Source organism: Urocampus carinirostris, chromosome 7 (assembly GCF_059441175.1).
Source record: "Urocampus carinirostris isolate Australia breed hairy pipefish chromosome 7, RoL_Ucar_1.0, whole genome shotgun sequence".
Classification (NCBI taxonomy): Eukaryota; Metazoa; Chordata; class Actinopteri; order Syngnathiformes; family Syngnathidae; genus Urocampus; species Urocampus carinirostris.
In genome coordinates, this window is record NC_142355.1 from 20,223,474 (window position 1) to 20,243,364 (window position 19,891).

The 19,891-nt window shown below is 38.6% G+C and overlaps 1 protein-coding gene across 2 annotated transcripts; it reads right to left on the reverse strand.

The window, feature by feature from the left end:
• Positions 1-2,079: 2,079 nt before the first annotated feature.
• clpxb (caseinolytic mitochondrial matrix peptidase chaperone subunit Xb) lies at positions 2,080-17,135 on the reverse strand. 2 transcript variants are annotated; one of them, XM_088340064.1, is made up of 15 exons: positions 16,726-17,135; positions 16,162-16,239; positions 13,232-13,392; positions 13,010-13,124; positions 11,872-12,026; positions 11,635-11,794; positions 11,301-11,342; positions 9,954-10,130; positions 9,686-9,850; positions 8,718-8,806; positions 7,696-7,860; positions 7,310-7,609; positions 7,143-7,235; positions 4,755-4,861; positions 2,080-3,744 (listed from the first exon to the last, which is right to left on the reverse strand). In XM_088340064.1, the coding sequence occupies exons 2-15, from the start codon at positions 16,214-16,216 to the stop codon at positions 3,654-3,656; spliced, it is 1,875 nt and encodes a 624-aa protein (XP_088196190.1). In that variant the 5' UTR covers positions 16,217-16,239; positions 16,726-17,135; the 3' UTR covers positions 2,080-3,653. The 2 variants fall into 2 exon arrangements, with proteins under 2 accessions (XP_088196190.1, XP_088196191.1); XM_088340065.1 differs by lacking the exon at positions 11,301-11,342.
• Between the last annotated feature and the right edge of the window lie 2,756 nt (positions 17,136-19,891).

The following is a 19,891-nucleotide window of genomic DNA, read 5'->3' on the forward strand; positions in this document are numbered from 1 at the left end:
ATTTTTAGTGACTAGTGGCATATAACGTTAATATATGGGTACTACGATGATTAGTGTATAAAATATGTGACTATTGTTATTATAATTATTAATATCCGACTTATGTAATATGTATATTCGTGAGATATTGTTATATTCAGACACAAAAGATGAGCTATCTATAGAATGTAATTAATAGGGAAGATGAAGGGGTAGAGAAACTAAGCGTCTGCTTCTTACTACCCCTTTTCGAACGTGTTAACATTTTTTTGTTGTTGAGTCATTGTTTTTGTCCCGTTTTTATTTTAAAATAGAATAGAATAGAATAGAATTTACCTTTATTGTCATTGTTACAAAATGGGTTTACATATTGTGACAACGAAATTGGACAATTTTATAATGTTCAAAATAAAGTTGTCAATTATTCATTCACTTACAGATTCACACTCACTCACATACCGAAAGCAGCGTCAGTCATGCAAGGCAACGATCTACTTTTTTTAAAAAAAAGATCTTTGAATAGATGCAAAGCGGGGAGCGTATGAAGGTGTGGTGCTACCGACAGTGATGTATGGCTCAGAGGTGAGGGGTTTGAGGTTAAATGAGCGAAATAGGTTAAGTGATGTTTGCGCAGTAGGTGTGGAGTGACACAACTGGATAGGTTAAAGCAGGGGTCAGGAACCTTTTTGACCCAAAGAGCCATAAAAGCAAAAAAGGTTTTAAAACGAAATTGAGAGAGCCACATCATATATTTTCAGACAAAATTGAAAAAACTGCCAAACACGCTCTCTAGACAAAAGCTAATTCTTCAGCACATTTGATTTCACTGTGTGTCATTTGATGATTTAATCAAATGTAAGAAATGATAATGCCAAATCCTGTGTCCCAAATCAATGTAAATATGGCATTGACAATTTGTCTTCCACCTTTAGTTAACAGTGTTGAGGCAATTTTTTCCATGAAATTTGTCCTTAATAACGGTTTCAAAACTATGTGCATGCAAAGTTCTTTTGTAAAAACGTCACAAATTACTGCAAACGATAAGTATATTGTCATATTCACTTTCGGTGTAGACTGAGCGAGAGAGTGAGAAGGAAGTGTCCTGCGCTGTGTGCAGGGATCCGCCCACCTATACTGCTCACCCAATCAAAATTGTTTGCCAGTGTTTTTATTTATCAGTTTAAATGGTTTCTTATCGAACTTCAGCATTAAGTTTATATGGACCAAAATCAGGATGAAATCACTTGACTTTGGAACGCCACAAAGATGTGCAATAGTTACGTTTTATTTCGGAGCCATATGTACTCATGAAAAGAGCCATATATGGCTCCCGAGCCATAGGTTCCCTACCGCTGGGTTAAAGGATGCAAAAGTATGGAGAACAACTAGTGTGGTGAGAGACCTTGCTGAGAGGGTTGATGAAAATGTTCTAAGATGGTTTGGACATATGGAAAGAATGGATGAAGGCCGTTTAACTTAAAGAATATATATAGTGCTGGGAAATATAGTTGGATGGATGGTGTGAGTCATGCTCTGGATGTAAGGTCGGTTAATTCATTGTATGCAAGCGTTGGTGCTCATGATAGATGTGAATGGCGAAGGATAGTTAAGAATCACTGATATCAACGCAAAGTAACAAAATGGCGCAACTTTTCTTCTCATTTTTTTTGCCTAGACTTACGTAGTTTTTGGTCTTTAGATACCCTTAGCAGCAAAATGGCCAACAATCATGTCATCTCCCTCTAGGTGAGGCTCATGTTATGTAAAATGATTGCAAATATCTCAACTTATGTGTATCTAAAGTACACGGTTAGATGATTGTTCATGTGTTTTTGCTTCTAAATTAAATCAATGGTTTTTTTTCCTTAATGACTTTTTTACCAATAGGAGGCGCTAAACAATACACAATGTCCCTTTAAATGACCCTCTGCAAACACATGGACAGTGAATTCTGATCAGCGGCAAGTCTAATTGGCACGTTTGTATGTTACCTTTTTACCGTTGCTGAAAATGTCAAATGATTAAAGCAGGGAATAGTATAAAGGAAGGGAGGATGGGTTATTGTTCTAACACTGAATACAAAAAAAATGCATCTAAAGATTGGGGAGATCCAATTTAATTATCTCATCGCACATTTGAAGAATACAAGCAGCATCGTTCAGGTGAAGGGCGTTTGAACAAAATCCCACTCATTGGCAACAGAATATGACGTCACTATAGACGAGCGAGACATAAAATTAACAATAAGGGAACGTACTTTAGAACTTTTCCACCGAGATCATTTGTTTCTGTTGAGTTCTCATGGAAATCAAAATAAACACATAAAACACCGGCGACTAAACAGTCCTCAGTCTGAGATAAACACATGGATGCATGTATGTACAATACAATTTATATTTTCTAAAAATTGGAAAAAAAAAGAGGGCTCATAACCGATTAATAAACATTGAGGCTGTTTAAAAACTCCATCACTTTTTGTGTGTCGTTTGTTGAGCTGCTCATGTTGCGTTTTTTTGCATTATTACTTTTTGGGGGATCAGTCCCCAAGTCAGCCATGTCAAAACATGCAGCCCGCGAGCCGGATCTGGAAATTTCTGAAGGGAAGCGTGTTTCTGACTCCATCTAAATTATGATTTTTTTTTTCTTTGTTCATAAATTCAAAGCAAATGCTCCTTCCCGCCCCTAGGGGGAAGTAAATGAGTGAAAGAATTGACCTCCAGTCTGGTTCATGTTAAAGACAATATTGTGTAGTATTTTCTCTGCTAGAGTTGGCTCGTTCACTGCTAAAACTTATTTTGCATTTCCTTTTTAATTATTTCAAAGCAGTATGACAATTGAGGCTAGCATATATTTTTTTATAGGTCGCACTTGAGTTTGTTTATGTTTGGAATGTTTGCGCCGAGTCAGTTAAAATGGAAAGTTGCATTTACTCAACTGGTAAAATAAACCAATAAAGAACACATTCAATGCCAAACTTGATAATATTATTTCTCGTTGTTTGTGAAGAAATGTGTTGTGCTTTGAAACTATCTTTTATCATCCGTGATTATAATTTGTACAGTAGGCTACAAATGTATGCTGAAACATAAAGCTAATTATTTGGCATTGACATTTTTTTTTACCAATTCAGCCCGCCACAGAACAGAAATTCTGGATCCAGCCCGAGTTTGACATGCCTGCTTCTATGTTATAATGGTGCTCAAGAGGCGCTCTTGGAATATCATGCCTTCCTCATATAAGGCATTATGTACTTAACAAGCCCCGCCCACATCCCTCTTATTACCATACTCTTCACACTTGGTGCCATCTATTTGTTTTGCTTCCCTTATCTGTGGACAGTCACCACAAAAAAAAAAAAAGTCACATTGCTACAAATCTCTTTCGGATAAAAAATGTACTATCTTGATATAGATAAAATGTTAACAATCACCAGAGATTGAAATAATTGTATAAAGGTCCAATCTGCGAGTGGGCTCTTAGACACACACATACTGACTCTCACACGCACACTGACAGGACCTGAGGTTGTGACACTACTTGTTCATGATGACAACATCCTGGGCACAAACACCTTCATGATCCCCAACATTCTGTTTGTGGGGCCTGGAAGCAACCTGGAGTTGGATTTAGAAAAATGGTAGCAAAGTGTCCTAATGTGAAACGGACCGCGTGGTTCAGTTGTTGGCCGCGTCGGCCTGCCGAGGCCAGTTCTCCTCTTCGATGCCGGAATCGTAGTCCTCTTCTGCCTGCTCTTTGGCTGGAGCCCTGCAACACGTGTGAGGATCAAAACTAAGTTTGTTTTTTATCAAAATAAGTAATCTCCGTACATTTCCAAATGTTGTAAACCATGCGTCCCCAACCACCGATTCGCCGACCAGTCCACACAGAAAGAAAAATAATGTATTTTTTCATATATAACATGCACTTCTATTTTTGATCAAAAGTCAGTATAAAATTTTATTTCGCTTCATCAGCTCAAGCGAAGCATTTTACAGTAAGAGACAAATATTGACTACGTGCGGCCATAATCAAAATAACTGACAACGTTAACTATGAACTAAAAACCGATATCAAATTTACAATACTTAATTTCCTTCAAAGTCCGATTCATCATTAGACACTTCAAAGAAATTATTGCCTCGTCGGCATTTTTGGTTTTAGATACATCTTTTGGGACGACTTTTTGATTTCTTCATTCTCTAACATTTGTCTCTTGTGAAGCAAATTTTCAACGAGCTGCTCGATTTCGATGAATTTCAGCAATGATCGGAAACTTTGAGCTTGAAAGAGGAGTCATATGCAGAATATTTCCTCTTCGCAGCCATCTAACTATAACTCTATTGGTAATCACACAAAACATCAATGATTTACTCATCAGTGTCGGCGAGAGCATGAAAAACAAGTGAAGAGCCCCCTACCCTTTGCGCACCAGCCCTCGCACTTATTATAAAATATCTGCGCAAGTGATTCAGATATTGTTACTAAAAATAAACCATAGTTGTCTTGTGGGTCGAGAAATGAGGTTGTATTCAATGTTTTACAACTGTGGTCAGCACATTTTCGACTGATTAATTGCGCATATACAGTTATATACTACCCTAAAACCTCTCTTTGATGACATCGAACGCACATATTTGAACTCCAAGTCATTGTTCAATGTGATGCGGCTCATTTTTATCTTGTGCCTCTCTCAGCATTGTCTCACGGGACGGCTTAAGCCAGTTGGTGGGCCGGATTTGACACCACTGCTGTAAATATTTGAACACAGGCCTGACCTGATGTATCGAGGCTCCATCTTCCCTTGGACCACTTCTTTGTTCAACTCGACAGCCATGATGTCAGAGTGCGGCACCTCAAACATTGGCTCCAGGAGAAGCTTTTCCTGCAGGGAACAGTGTATGGCGGAATTCAGATCAGTATCTCATTTTTCTTTTCTAGAATTGATAATTACACCTATATTAAGATAAAAACTGATTTAAGAAAACAACATAACACGTCAATAAGCTGGGGCTTTTATTTTTGTCTACTTGGGTTCGCAATCTTCCTTAAATTGTGTTTTGAAGTGGATAACCTCACATACTACTTTCTAATACAGTATCTTACAACCTTTTTTCACTGATTCTCTTGGCCAATCATGTTGCTGTTCTTTGATTTCTACACCCTATAGCAGAGGTAAGGAACCACTAGCTTGCGAGCCATTTATGGTTCTTTTCATAGTACATAGGCTCTGAGAAAAAAAATTACCGCAGCACATTTCTCTGTGGCATTCCAAAGTCATGGAATTGGATCCTCGATTTTGGTACATGCGAAGCAGCACTGAAGGATTAGCAGTTCAGTCCAGTAGGACTAGTCCATAGGGTACTTTTTCAACAAGAGTTTACAGTTTACAACTTACCAAGTTTTGGCAATAGGTCACTAAGAAATCTTTTGAAGGGAAGCTCATTAAACTATCAGGGTTCTACAGGTTAAGGCAACTAAAATTTAAGACTTTTTAATGCCTTTTGAAATCAAATTTAAGAACTAGTCAACAAAAAACCCACAGTTCAAACAAAAAACATCATATTTCTTGCATCACACACAATACCTGGCACAGCTTTAAGCCATGGCGGTAAAACGCTCTCATTATATGTACACTTTCACATGGTCTAAACTAAGTAAACGTCTTTGTCCAAAGTTGCTTTGAGTATTGTGGGTAAATCTACGACATGTGTCTGCTCTGAAAGGCCAGACTGAAAACAAATCACCATTTTGATACTGTCGTTCCATTATTGTGGCCACTCCATGTTGCCACTTAAGAAAATATTTTAAAAAGTTACTAAATCGTTTTAGTTCAAAAAACACAAATCTTATTCATGTTTTCACATTCATTTTTGAGACCTTTGAAAATAGTATTCAAGAAATTGTAATGCCAATTAACGCCTTATATTTCGAATAGTTAATTCAATGCCTTTTAAGACTTTTCACAGATCTGCAGGAACCCTGACTATGTATGTTCACTGTTGATACTTCATGATGGTAACCCACAAACGGACAGTAAACAGGTCAAAACGCCACCAAACCGCTCATTGCACTTTGATTGGGTGAGCTGTAGAGGTGGGAATGCTTAACCACAAATAAATTATTCAACATAGGGTTACCATTTATAAATAAAGTAAAATTCAATTCAGGTGTGGAAACAGGGGTCCTAATATATACTTTTTAAATGTTATGACCTTTTTCATGCAACTTTGCTCTTACTGTAGTTTTAATGTCATGTGTCTTATAATCAGAAGTGTCTTATAGTCCTGAAAATTGTAACTTAATGACCTAAAAATGAAACATTTTTTTCTTATCATTTTCCAGTGAAATAGGAAACATAATTAAAGTGAACATTTTAGTTTTTCAGAGAAATATTAGGCGGCATTAGCTCAGGAGGTAGAGCGCTCGTCTTGGGATCAGGTTGGTGTGTGAGTGTGTGTGAATGGGTAAATGTGAAGCACATTGTAAAGCGCTTTGGGAAGTCTTCATTGACTTGAAAAGCGCTATATAAAAATGCAGATCAAAAATGCAGATCATTTAGAAATACAAGTTAAAAGAGTAAATTAAAATAATAAAAAAATGATATTTTCTAGCAGCGGAGATTTAAGGGTCTGATTATGCATTGATACTACCTTTTAGAGTTACATTAAACCATCATGTACTCCAGTAGTTCCCTAGATGGGCGGTACCGCGCCCCCCTCCCCCCAGGGGGTAAGGGGGCGGCAGTTCGAAGTCAGAAGTTTAAACATAGTGCGGTTATGAAACCGCAAAGCACTGCGGTTTTTTTCAAGGTTTTGTAGTGAGTGATGGAGTTTTGGCCAACCACAATTGTTACTGTTTGAGTTTTAAAACAGCCGACCAATCAGAGGCTAGGAATACACTGGGGATCCAAGGGGGCGCCAGCCTGCAAAAGTTTGGGAACCATTGATGTACTCCAAGCGGTGCTGGTATCCGCATTCCAAAACCAGTGTTCTAATACTTGTCACACCAAATTTAGAATTGTAACACTTAATATAGAAAAATTCACAACCCAACCAACCACCCGAAAAGTGAATTTCACATGGCCCATTCTGGATCGCTACACATAACTACATTGAATGTATCAAAAAAACTTCTTAAAAAAAAAATTTTTACAAATTACAAACCATGATCGATCGGAGGCCACGTGCTCCAGTTTTTCTCTCCAAAGCCATGCGAGCGATGGCCTTCAAGGCATCTTGAGTGACATTCAGGTCGCACTGCAATTCAAAACGTATGTTGAATGACACTATTCCATCAATTCGAGAACTGCCGACTAAGCGATTTCACTTACTTTATCCATACTGAAGAGTGCTTGGTACTGTGGCACCACGGCGTTGCGGGGCTCCGTCAAGATGCGGACGAGCGTTTCTTCATCCAGGCTGTGCAGCGGCACCACTACGGGAAGGCGTCCGACGAACTCGGGGATCATTCCAAATTCGATAAGGTCTCTGGCCTCTACGTGAGTCAGCAGCCGGTCCTTCTCTTCGATCTCGGCCACCGTGTCAGTCTCGCCACTGGTGTTGGCCAGGTCTGCTGCGGCTGCCGCACGGCGTCCTTTGCCCAGATTGGAGGGCGTTCCGAAGCCTAAATACTAAAAGGAGTGACGATGGAGAACAAAAGTTAACAAAAAATAAAGTAAACATGACCAGATGTTGGACGACCGGCATTGAAAAATACCTTTTCGTTCTTTCTTCTGCTTATGATTCTATCAAGGCCGTTAAAAGCACCAGAAGCAACAAACAAGATGTTTGTTGTGTCCACCTGCACAGTCTCTCCTCTCAACTTCCTGGAGTTTTTCTCAGGGACGTTGACAATTGTGCCCTCGAGAAGCTTAAGCAACCCCTGAGAAAAAAATACACCCAAAAATTTAAGTCCAACTGGCTGAGACCTATTACTCAAATTTAGGGATATTTGATGACTATACGATAGCATGTCAGCCTACAACGTAAAAGCAGACTCCATAAAACTGCTTTAAAATAGGCACATATTAAATAGAAATATGTACACAAAATATTTAAGAACCATCTACCCAAACCACGGTATTTATTTAAATGTTTTGAGAATTTACTGCACTTTTATGCAGCGCTTGGATTGCAGACACTTTTTATACACGATTCTTTTTTCACAATTGTTTCCTTATTCAAATTGACCGCTTTCCGCTTTTCTTTCCTTATGACCAATTTTCTTGTGACCCATTATTAGAGGAAAAAGGCAATAAAATGAACCAACTCACAATAAAATGAGATGTGGTCCTTTACAAACAAAATCGGAGACAATTGACTAAACCGTAAAAAAAAGATTGGGTGAAGCGAGAGTATGAGGACACCGCACAACCATAGACCGTTGGGTGGCTTTGCCCGTCTTAGGCCCCCGTTGTGTTTATTGTGTTTTTTGCACATGTAGGCCAACCCACTGACGTGATGAGCCAAGCTAATATTTTAGGTAGGAAATTCTTTAGTTAGTTCAGTGAAGTTATTTCTTTTTGGGTGCTTACTGCAGCCCAAGCCACAGAAATAGAGAATTGCTAGTATATAAAAAATTTGATAAATTAAGAAAAAAATGCTTATTTTGCCGCAATTAAACACATGGAAAACTTACAGTTGCAATATTGATGGAGAAACAAGTTAAAATCAGCGTTAAAAATGTTTAAAACAAGTAAAAATGAATCAAATTTTTAAAGCTATTCTTTCAATTCTGACCTGCTGGACTCCCTCTCCTCCAACATCCCTGAGTTGATGGATGCCAGGCACGCTGCCGATCTTGTCCACCTCATCCAGAAAGACGATTCCTACAAATAAGGACGTCATGGTTATCACCCGCTAAATATGTCCTAAACATGAGGTACAACATCAAAATCTATCCCTATAGCAATTTTAAGTCACCAACCTGTGGTAACTACCCTAATGTTTCTAGTATTCCTTTATAATTAAAGGCCTGTCTCATAAAATTTGTATATGGTGGTGGTTCTTTGTTTTCTGCAATGCAGTTTTAAAAAGATTATATATTCGAAATTCATTACATATCAATTGAAATATTACGAGCCTTTAATTGTTTTAATATCGCGATTGTGGAGAAAATATCCCATCTCACAATATTAGAAAATCATGAAAAAGTATACCAATAGGTTTTAAGACCAAAAGGAAATAATAAAAGGGTTGTAATATTTTTGTTAAATTGGTAACAAATCCAGGATGTGTGACATTGGGTTTTAACTGCATTATAGAAATCAATTATCACAATATTCAACATATGTGAGTCCTGTAAAAACAGGGTTCTTTTCCAAGCAACACATTGGTCAGAGATAAATAAAGTTGTTGCAAATTAATATAAATTTCATGACAAAATATTCCATACTTTTTTTGTTTACTCATTAAACAGAAATGAGCTCTCTCAAGCAGATAAGACACTGAAAAATTAAGACATTTGAGAGAAAAATTTAAGACATGTAGACAAAATGTAGAACCTTTTCAAGGTCTTAATTTGTGGATATTAAATTTAAGACTCAAGTTTTTACTACCTCGGGGAACCATGTTTTAGCACTAATTTTCAATTGCTCTACAAAATACACACTGCCCCTTTATATTACAGCTAGAGCTTCCTTATCATTTTGATGATATGAGCTTGTGTGTGTTGGAATGCACGGCCCCTCATCTCTCTAGCCAACCACCTTGCTGTGCTTTCTCCACAGAGTAGTTGGCGTCTTGCAGCAGTTTGGCAATCACAGACTCGATGTCTTCTCCCACATAACCGGCTTGAGTGAGGGTGGTGCAGTCGCAGATGGCAAAGGGAACATCTAGGCAGCGAGCCAGCGTCTGCGCCAACAACGTTTTCCCTACAAAAATATTCAGGAGCTCGTTTGACATATTCATGAGGTTCCTCCACCCCGCATGCGAAAGACGACAAGCGGAAGATTTCGGACGCGGGCAAAGTGCTACCTGAGCCAGTGGGACCGAGAAGTATGATATTACTCTTCTCCAGTTTAATCTCGACGTGTGTTGAGTCCAGCACCTCCCCACCTCTTCTCTCCTGGGGGGCCTGCTGGCTGCTCTGCTGCTGCATGGAGGCACCAAGAGCATTGCCATGGGGACTGATCCCTGCGATCTGCAGTAGCTCTGCCAACACAAAACATACGTTCATGTTATATTGGATAACAGGTTTGTTTTGGATCAGATAAGACATTTTATAAACAATAACAAGTGAGAATCTGAAATAGGTCACTTCATTCATTCAAATGCGAGCAGGGAAAAACTGGACTCAAAATACTTGTGGCGGGGCCCTTTGCCAAGGTGGATTTAATATGAGCCGAGCGGGATTGTAAATAGAAAAGTGCAGATGTAAATGTAGGTCAGTGGGATACTTTATCGTATTGTTTGCCAAGTAACCGACACAGTTCGGATAGCTGATTCGAGGTCAAGCCACTGAGTGCATACTAACTGTCATATAATTTATTTTTAAGTTGACTGCTTGCCTACTTTCACTTCTATGAACCAGCCAAATTGAAGTTTACAGCTTAATGTAGTGACAATCACTTTGGTATAATACGATCATCAAAATAATACAATTAAATGCTGGATTCAATTGTACTGAAACTAGTTATACTAAATTGAATAATTTAACTTAACTGTACAGTGTTGAATATTGAGCAACTTCCAGTGACATAAAAATGTAAAAAAAAAGGATTGATGGAAATAATCATGTATACATGAACATCACTTAAACGGGGATTTTTTTTAATATTCGTAGGTCTAGGAATTTGCTTTTTTTTTACATTACAGTACTTGAACCTCACCTAGAGGGAGCAGACGTAATTGTCGACCATCTTGTTGCTACAAGTACCATAAAAACTAAAGGCTGGGCTAAAAAAAAAAATCTGAATGATGCGTTTTGGTTTGAGTCGCCGAAGTAAGTATTCGTCCTTGTGCTTTTTAGCACTCGGTTGCAATACACGATAAAGCGACTTATTGGTCAAAAAATAAACACAAACAAAGACAACTCATTTCTGAAAACTTACTGGGAATCAACTTCCGTTATGTATACATAGAACAATAAGTAAACAATGTTTTCAGAAGTATACAAAATACAATTTTAGTTGCAAAAGACTTTTACTCTTCTATTTTTCTGTTTGATCAAAAACTATGTTGTAGTTGTCAACAGAAGAAACGCTGATCTTCATTTATAGGCTCGGTCAATCAAATTTTGTACAAAGAAACAATCATGTCTGTAAAATTTGGCATTTGTAAAATGTATGGCAAAGAAATAACAATGGCGGCCCGATCACTTACTTGTAAATCTGTATTCATCCTCTCGTCTTCTCATCTCTAGCTCTACAGGAAGAGGATCAAAGTGCTCACATCAATATTATCATTAATTAGCACTGAACAAGGCAGCAATGCAGAACTTAATATGCCATTCAAACGGTGTGACATCATTTTTGAACAAATGCCAAATTATACAGCCAACAAGTGATGCTCAATTATGCAAACTCTTATTTGTTGATGCAAGGAGGCAGTGCCCGACTCCACCCATTGTGCAAAGCAACAAATACACTGTGTCCATTCCAGCAACAGTGCGCAATAACTGTTTAAAATAGAAAGCTGATAAACAAACGGTACCAACCCCGAGGTGTCAGAGAAGGTTGTTTTTCCACCTCCACCTGCTGGCGACTGCCAGCAGGGATGTTGTTGTAGATGCGCTTGTAGTGATTGTACACAGCCACAGCCAGCACCTTCTTGGCAAAGGATTGGCCCACCACATACTTGTCAAGGTAGGCGTATATCTGGTGGGGCATGTATTCGGCATGAATGCGAAGTGCAATAACTAAATTATCCTCATTCATTCATTGGGTTCGCTCACCTTCTTGGGGGGAGGGGGCGGTTTCTGTGCAAAAGCCAGTTTGACAGCTTCAGCAGCAGATTCAGGCTCTTTGTTTAGTCCCTTCTTGGAGTCCGTCTCTGACAAAACCACGAAAAAGTGGTGGCATTTTTCACATTTCACGAACCGAGTCGAAGCTTTGAGACAAACAAACACGACAAATTACACATTATCTTACTGATGGATAAGTTTATTCGATTTTTAATATTGTAATATTGGATACCTGCAGAGGAGATTGCATAGAACGCCAGTTTGTTATTTTGACTTTTATACCTCAACTGTAGCTCATTGTTTTGACTATCATGCGTTGTTTACATCATTGGACCTGCCGGCCAATCATGTTGCTGTTCTGTGATTTCCAACCCTTTAGGGCGGATCTGCTTTTGCATCCTAGGAGATTTAATAAAAAGAATGGGCTCAGAGGAGAGCTTCTAGAACAGGTTGGAATTTTTTTATCTGAGTTTGGGGCTCCCCCTGTTCTCCTAGCAAGTACAAAAAATCCACTTTTTTACTCTCCTTATTTTGTAGTGACTACTATAAAACTATCACGGATATGAAAAAAATAAAACAGTAAGTGATTCAAAGGAATATGATGACAGTGTTCAAGATCTAGATTTTGATTAAAAGTTAGTTCTTAGGCACGAACCCAGCCCGAGCTCCTCCTACCAAGGCATAACAAATAAAATATGAAAACTTGGGGTTTTTTTCGGGCTCGGTCCCTTATTTCAAGTTCATTGGTCAGGCTTATGTTGATTTGGAATTTTTAAGCCCAATCCTACCTCCAATTCCAATTGACATCTTCATTATTCACCATAACCGTATGATGTGTTTATTTTGGCAGAGGGACTGAAAGTTTAATTAAGCTGTAGGCTAGTTTTTACAGTATGCCTACTCCTAACTGTCAGGCTTTGAAGTCATAACTCGGGTCTTTACGTGATATTTTTATCCTGCTTCCAGGAACCCGGAATGCAGGAACAGCAGCAGGTCATTGCCAAATAACAGACTCAGTTGCATAAAAGTTACGCAATCGTGTCACAGCATTTGGATTTTTCCATGAATTTTTTTCTCCAAATGCAGGATCCAAAACTTGCTCAGTTTTGCTATTGTCATGTTTACTCACAGACAAACGTTTCAACATGTGTGCAGGGGTCTCCGCATTTTGGGCAACGGAGCTGACTCCCTCCTTTTCCGGAGCCTCCTGAACCAGGGTCCCTCTTTGCCTCACTTATGCTTTTCTGTGTAAGCATAATAACATGTGACCTTTCCCCATCCAGCTCAAAACATACATACATATACACACACTATATACACACACACAAAAGGCAGGCTTAAAATATGATACCTTTCCACCATCATTTCCGCCATCCTTTGTGGTGCCATCTTTGGAGGCAAAGCAGACAGTCGTCTCAGAAAACGATCTGACACGGACACGGGGCCGTAGATGAGCGTCCCTAGAACCATGACGACTTAGAGAATAAAACTGCAACCGGGAGCAGGAAAATCCTAATGTGGAGAAAACAATATTTTCACTGGAAATTGGAAATTAAACATAGCACCTAAACTCCCTCCTCCCCCCCAAAAATGCAAGTATTTGGATTTCTGGAAAAGTTTCGTCATGGGCAAATATTGAATTATGAGATTAAGCAGGACCTGGAACAATACAGCGTTTGTTCATTTTGTCATAGAAAACTCACATATCTTTGGATTCTTTAAATGTATAAAAATAAGAAAATCAAATGTTATTTTAAATCAAGCTGGGAATAGTGCATTGTAATAATAGTGCAATCAATAATACTTCAATAAAAAAATTGTGCAATAACATTTAGCTGCCACAGAATTTAAAACTCAATCGATAAAAAGTATGTGAATACACATTTTTTTTCCTATACATAGCCGAGATATCAATCCATTATCTGCACCACTTATCCCGAGTAGGGTTATGGGGGTGCTGGAGCCCATCGCAGCCATCTTCAGACAGTGGGCAGGGGACACCCTGAACTGGTTGCCAGCCAGTCGCAGGACACAGAGACAGAACTCACTCGCTCATTCACACATGCGACATTTTTGCCCGAACAATTAACCTGACATGCACGTTTTGGGAAAATGGGAGGAAACCAGAGTGCCCGGATGAAACCCAATCAAGCACAAGGAGAAGATGCAAACTCTGCACAGGATGGCTAGTAGCTGGAATTTGACCCATGACCTCAGAACTGTGCCGCGGACGCACTAACCACTCAGCTACTGTGCCGCCCAGGCGAGAGATATATTTTTACCAATCTTGTGCACTTTTTTAGGGTGGTGATGACCCGAAACGAGAAACTATGTAGGAAAATGTTGCTCATTTAAAGACAGTGTAAACTTTTTTTCACAAGGAAAAACATGCTAAAATATCTTATAAGTAGTAATTAAACTTCAATAAGAAAATATTCTGACAATAACTGTTCAGGTAAGCGGAACGTTTCAGCAATTATTTCATAGTTTTGTATCGTAAAACAGGAATGTGTCATTATTCAAATGCATATCTCTCAACTTATAGATTTTGATCATTTTATAATGGGCACGCCGTATAACAAATTTAGCATGTGAAAACAGGTAGTAGACAACGTCATCCAAGATTCCTCATGAATAGAGAATAAAAAAAAAGAGAATACAGTGGAACCTCGGTTTTCGAACGCCTCTCAGTTCGAACAAATCGGAGTACAACCAAAAATTGAGAAATTCTTGCTCCGCTGTTCGGTCAAAAAAAATCGGAGTTCGAACACCGGGGTGGATGTTTCACATCAAATGTTTTTACTCCTTTTAATTTTCTCAGGTGCAATTGCACCTCCAATACACTAGGGGACATCAGAGATTAAACAAATGTGTAGCAAATGGGCCGAGTTACAGAATTTCACCACACCGATGAAGCTGCAGCCACCAGAGTCATCATGACTTTAATGACACTGTTATGAACCACTTCCGAAAAGTGCTAAAAAGAAGGCAGAAGCAAGTGTCATTGGATAGATATTTTAAGAGAAAAGAATATCATGTAGCCAGTCATCCGTAGCAAAGAGATTTGAACGTGTGAGCACCCCTCAGACAGAAGAGCTCCCCGAAGTTTTTATGGAAGGGGACTCTGCTTCCAAACAATAATTTTCCTTCCTCCTCCATCCCTCTCACCTTCCATCTGCGCCTTCTGCTGACCACCACAAAGGTAAAAAATCCTATAATTTTTTTCTTTATCCTTTTTTATTTTTACACGTTCGTGTTAGCGTAATCTTGAACGTACGATTAGCCTGGGTTACATTTATGTTATTTGTGTTTTAAAGGTAAACAAAGGTAAACATTCAGGGTGTTGGAACGGATTAAAACGATTTACATTATTTGTAATGGGAAAAATGATTTCTGTGTTCGAACAAATCACTTTTCGAACAGGGTTCTGGAACGGATTATGGTCGAGAACCGAGGTTCCACTGTATACCGTTATCATCATAGTTACAAAATGGGTTGAACAAATTGTGACAACGAATCTGGACGTGACACTCCAGTTACACATTTTGACTGTAAAGATAAGATTAAAAAAAGATTAAAAAAATAAAAAGAATTTGGATATATATGAACACAAAATATTTACACAAGAAAGTCTGGGCATGTAAGACCAGAAGATATTTACATTGGGTGTTTACTTAAAGGGGATCGTAGATGAAGACTGAAATCCTGCACTTCTACGTACAATAAGCAACAATACATTTACTGTATTAGGAATAGAACTAAGGAAAATGCTAAAAGAATTGTGTTGTTTATTTGGGAAATAAAAAAACTTTTTACACAAATTATCTTTGGTTTATTCTACATTGTTTCTTGCTGTGCGTAAATAGATTCCTTGTTGTGTTTAAAAGGTTTATCATCGCACAATAAGAGGAGCAATTAGGTGAGGTTGACACGTATCGAATGTTTTAGATTACAACGTGGATCATTATATTGACATCTGGCCAAAAGAAGGATGATCGAATAAACTATGACGGTGGATAGACGAGTCTGACCATCGCTTTTGGGTTAACACGTCGTAAATGTCATCATATGGAGCTTCCCTAAACACATTAAGTGAAACAAAACGAGCATTTTATTGACATTACAATCAGCTTTCGTGTCACAAAACCATGAGAGTAAAAAAACACTCTTGTGACCAGTTGACAGTCAAAACAAACAGCCATCTGGGTTCGCCAGAGACTAAATTTCATGCTTCAACTAAGCAAAACAACAATGTCATCATGCAACCTTAGCATTCCTTACCTCGATGAGCTGTATTTAGTAACAACCTTGCCGCCGAAGTACATGGACAGGACATAACTCTTCTTTAGTGTCGAAGTCCTGAAGCAAAATTGAAAAGGGATAGAGTGGGTTAAATGAACGTTTTCTAGCTGTCATTGGAGTTAATGGCGTGCAAAGCAAGAGCGTTACAAAACTACGGCGTCACAGTTAGCATTAGCACATCTAATCATAGCAGCACATCATTGGATAAAAATACAACAGCTTGCGTGGTTTGTTGTTTGAACAATATGGGATTTATGCTCTTATTGGGATCTTGTATTGTATTATGGTCGTACATTTGTGTGTCAGGAAAAATGTTAAAAATAATTAAAAAAACAGCTAGCTGCGGTTACGTTAGGAGGTATGCTAAAGCTAGGCCCAGGGCTAACGTTACATGTCGGGGCTAACGTTACATGTCACTTACCTAACGACTGACTTGCACACAAAAAGTGCTATAAAGTTACAGCGTTTAAAAAAATGCAGTTTGAAAAAAAAACATTTTTAACAATTAAAAAGAACACCTAACATAAGGTTGTTTTCACTCACCAGAAATGATGAAACCAGCTGCTATTTTGACAGCTCCCGTCCTTCACAAGTGTTTCGATTCTTCAATAATTGCCAGCTCCAGTTAGTTTGACATGCTAGAATCGCAGTGGCAATGGCGTAGAATGACTTTGTGCAGCCACCGCTTCCCAGTTGTGATGATGTAAGCGCAGTTTTTTTTTTCTAAGCGCAGTTATCAAGTAGGTCGGTTACCCCGACTGGGACTGGCCACTCTCAGATAGCAGCTTGTTAGCAAGTTGGTGTGATTTTGTTACGCAGTGGCATGCAGGATTTGGATTTCCACTCGGAGATCGGCATTGCTTGCTCGTCAGCAGACGAGGGGGCGATCTTTCGAAAGAAATCCTATTTGAAGAAATGTTTATGTGGGGAGTGTACGTTGCCCCGACGCCAGAGGGAGACAAGTGTTTAAGTGGGCGAATCCGTAAGGAGCTCCCTCATTGGTCGCGGAACCTGTCGGTCTAATGTGAAAGATCCCCGCCCTTTTCCCGGTCTGTACAATAGTGAGTTTGTGTGACCTAGTTATGGAATTTGTTTTCGGCTAACTTTTTCTTTAAAAAAGAGAGAATTGTATAAGTTACTTACGTGTGTGATATTGCAAGGAGAGAATGACGTGTACTTTATGTGAAAAAAGCACATATTACAAGACAAACACGTACATTTACTTTCGTGTTTTTTTCCTTCTTCTAACAAAAAGGCAAATAATTAAGGGAAATGACTTAAAGGACTACTGTACAATGAGTAACTAAGAAACAGGAATGATTCTAATTTATTATCCAAGAACCCAGATCAGGTGAAAATTACGTTTTGCGTTTGATTAATACATTCTTCCATCTGGTTGCCAGTCAGTCGCAGGGCACACCGAGACGACTCACTCGCTCATTCTCACCTAGGGACAATTTCGAAAGGCTCTTTCACCAAAAATGCGTGTTTTTAGAAAGTGGGAGAAAACCGAAATACCCAGAGGAAACCCATTTAAGCATGCGGAGAACATGCAAACTTCTCACAGGGAGGATGAGGTAGCGGGAATTGAACCCTGGAACTCCACACTGTGCGCACTAAACACCCAGCTTCGGTGCTGCACATTCCATTCTTAAAATTTGTAATTCTAATGTGACTTCATTTGACAAAAATCTATAATATGGCTATTTAATGAAAGGGGGCAGTGTGTAAAATTTAGCACCTCCTTGTGGAAATAAACTTTGTTCGTTAAATGTAAGCCACATTGATTTGAACATGCAAAAATACATGGACTATCATTAAAATGTTCATTATATTTAAGTACTCAAAGGTCACGAAAATTACATTTAAAACTTTTAGATGTAGACACTTAATTGCAAATGATGAATACAATTTCTCTTGGCAATCCACCAAGCAATTCTGGTTGACTGTGTGTCAGTACCGGTAATTATTGGAGAACAAGGCTTAATTCATAATACCAAGCAAGGTAATAATTCAAGTGTTTTAACTTATGATAATCGGTTTTGGAAGGTAGTGTTCTTTTTGGCCCAAGTCAATTGGGAGAGGTTCCTGTCCCTGTCACCTGAGTCTACAAAATCGGCCAATTTTTGGGACAATTTAAACGGTTCAAGTTGACCAGGCCCTCATATTGCTTTATTTATTGGTGATTTGTACACAAATGGACAATGAACAGATGTAGACATAAAATGCGTGGGTCAAATGATAAAGCGGTTTGAACTCAAGTGTTAAGGCAGCTTCTAATTTTGAACTCAGGTTCAAGCAGTAACGGACAGCTCCCCATATAATGTAAGAATAGAGTGAATCCCTTGTTTAAGAATAAAGATAACTAGTAATGGGCAAAATCCCCGAAGTTTAAATTTTTTTTCAGAATTATTATACAATTAAATACTCAATTTTCAGGGTTGGGTAGGGTTACTTTAACTTGATTACTTTTAATTACTTTTGGATTACTCCAATACCAAATATGCTAATAAAAGACAAAAGAAACTAAATATGAATAAAATGACTAAATTTGGTGCAGGCTTGGAATACATGGAACGGCAAAAATTATGTTGGCAAGTTGTTTGGATTTATTTTCATTTTGTTTCTGTCGCATTTTATGTTTGTTTTGCCGGAGATCAAAGAGATCAAAGCCAGGAGAGAAAGCTTACCATGTGTTGTGAGTCATAATTTTATTCATATTTAGTTTCTTTTGTCTTTTATTAGCATATTTGGTATTGGAGTAATCCAAAGTAATTGAAAGTAATCAAGTTAAAGTCACCCTACCCAACCCTGTCCATTTTACACTGAAACCAAAGAACAAAGCCTTTTACAGACTCAAAAATTTGTTTTACATTAAAAAAATACTGTATTTACAATGTAGTTTTACAAATAACTACTGTGCAGTCACATAATGATAAGCAGGGAGATTAGTGACCCATTAAAATCAGAACACAACGATGCAACTCCATGAAGTAACAAAAGGGATTTCTGTATTCTTTATTTTCTGGATGCACCTAACAGGAGTTTGGGTCGTGAAGGATACTGTGTTCAGTACAATGCAATGCCATCAAACTAAATCTCAGTTGGTTGTTTTCTTATATCAAACTGCAAGTGGGATTGTGTTGTATTTACCCCCTCCTAGAGGTAGAATACTTCATCTTAATGAAAAGTGACCAAACCACATCATAGTTTTTTTGCCCGGCTTTCACAAGTTTTTTGGGGCATCCCATAACAGCAAGTTGACGGACAATCATTTCAGCTCCCTCTAGGTGAGCCTCATCTTATGTTAAATTAATACAAATTTCGCAACCCATGAGTATTTTAAAAAGTTTGAATGAGAGTTAGGCAGCACAGCGGCACAGTTCTGAGGTCATGAGATCAAACGTTCCTGTGCGGAGTTTGCATGTTCGCCCCGTGCTTGTGTGGGTTTCCTCCAGGCACTCCGGTTTCCTCCCACATTCCAAAAACATGCATGTCAGGTTAATTGGCCGATCCAAATTGTCCTTAGGTGTGAATGAACGAGTGAGTTGTCTGTCCCTGTGTCCCCTGCAGCTGGGTGGCCCAGTTTAGGGTGTCTCTTGCCCACTGCCCAATGGCTCCAGAACTTCTGCAACCCTACTGAGGATAATGGATGGATGGATGAGTTCATGTAATTTTGCTTATTATTCAAATCTATCTTTTTTTTTTT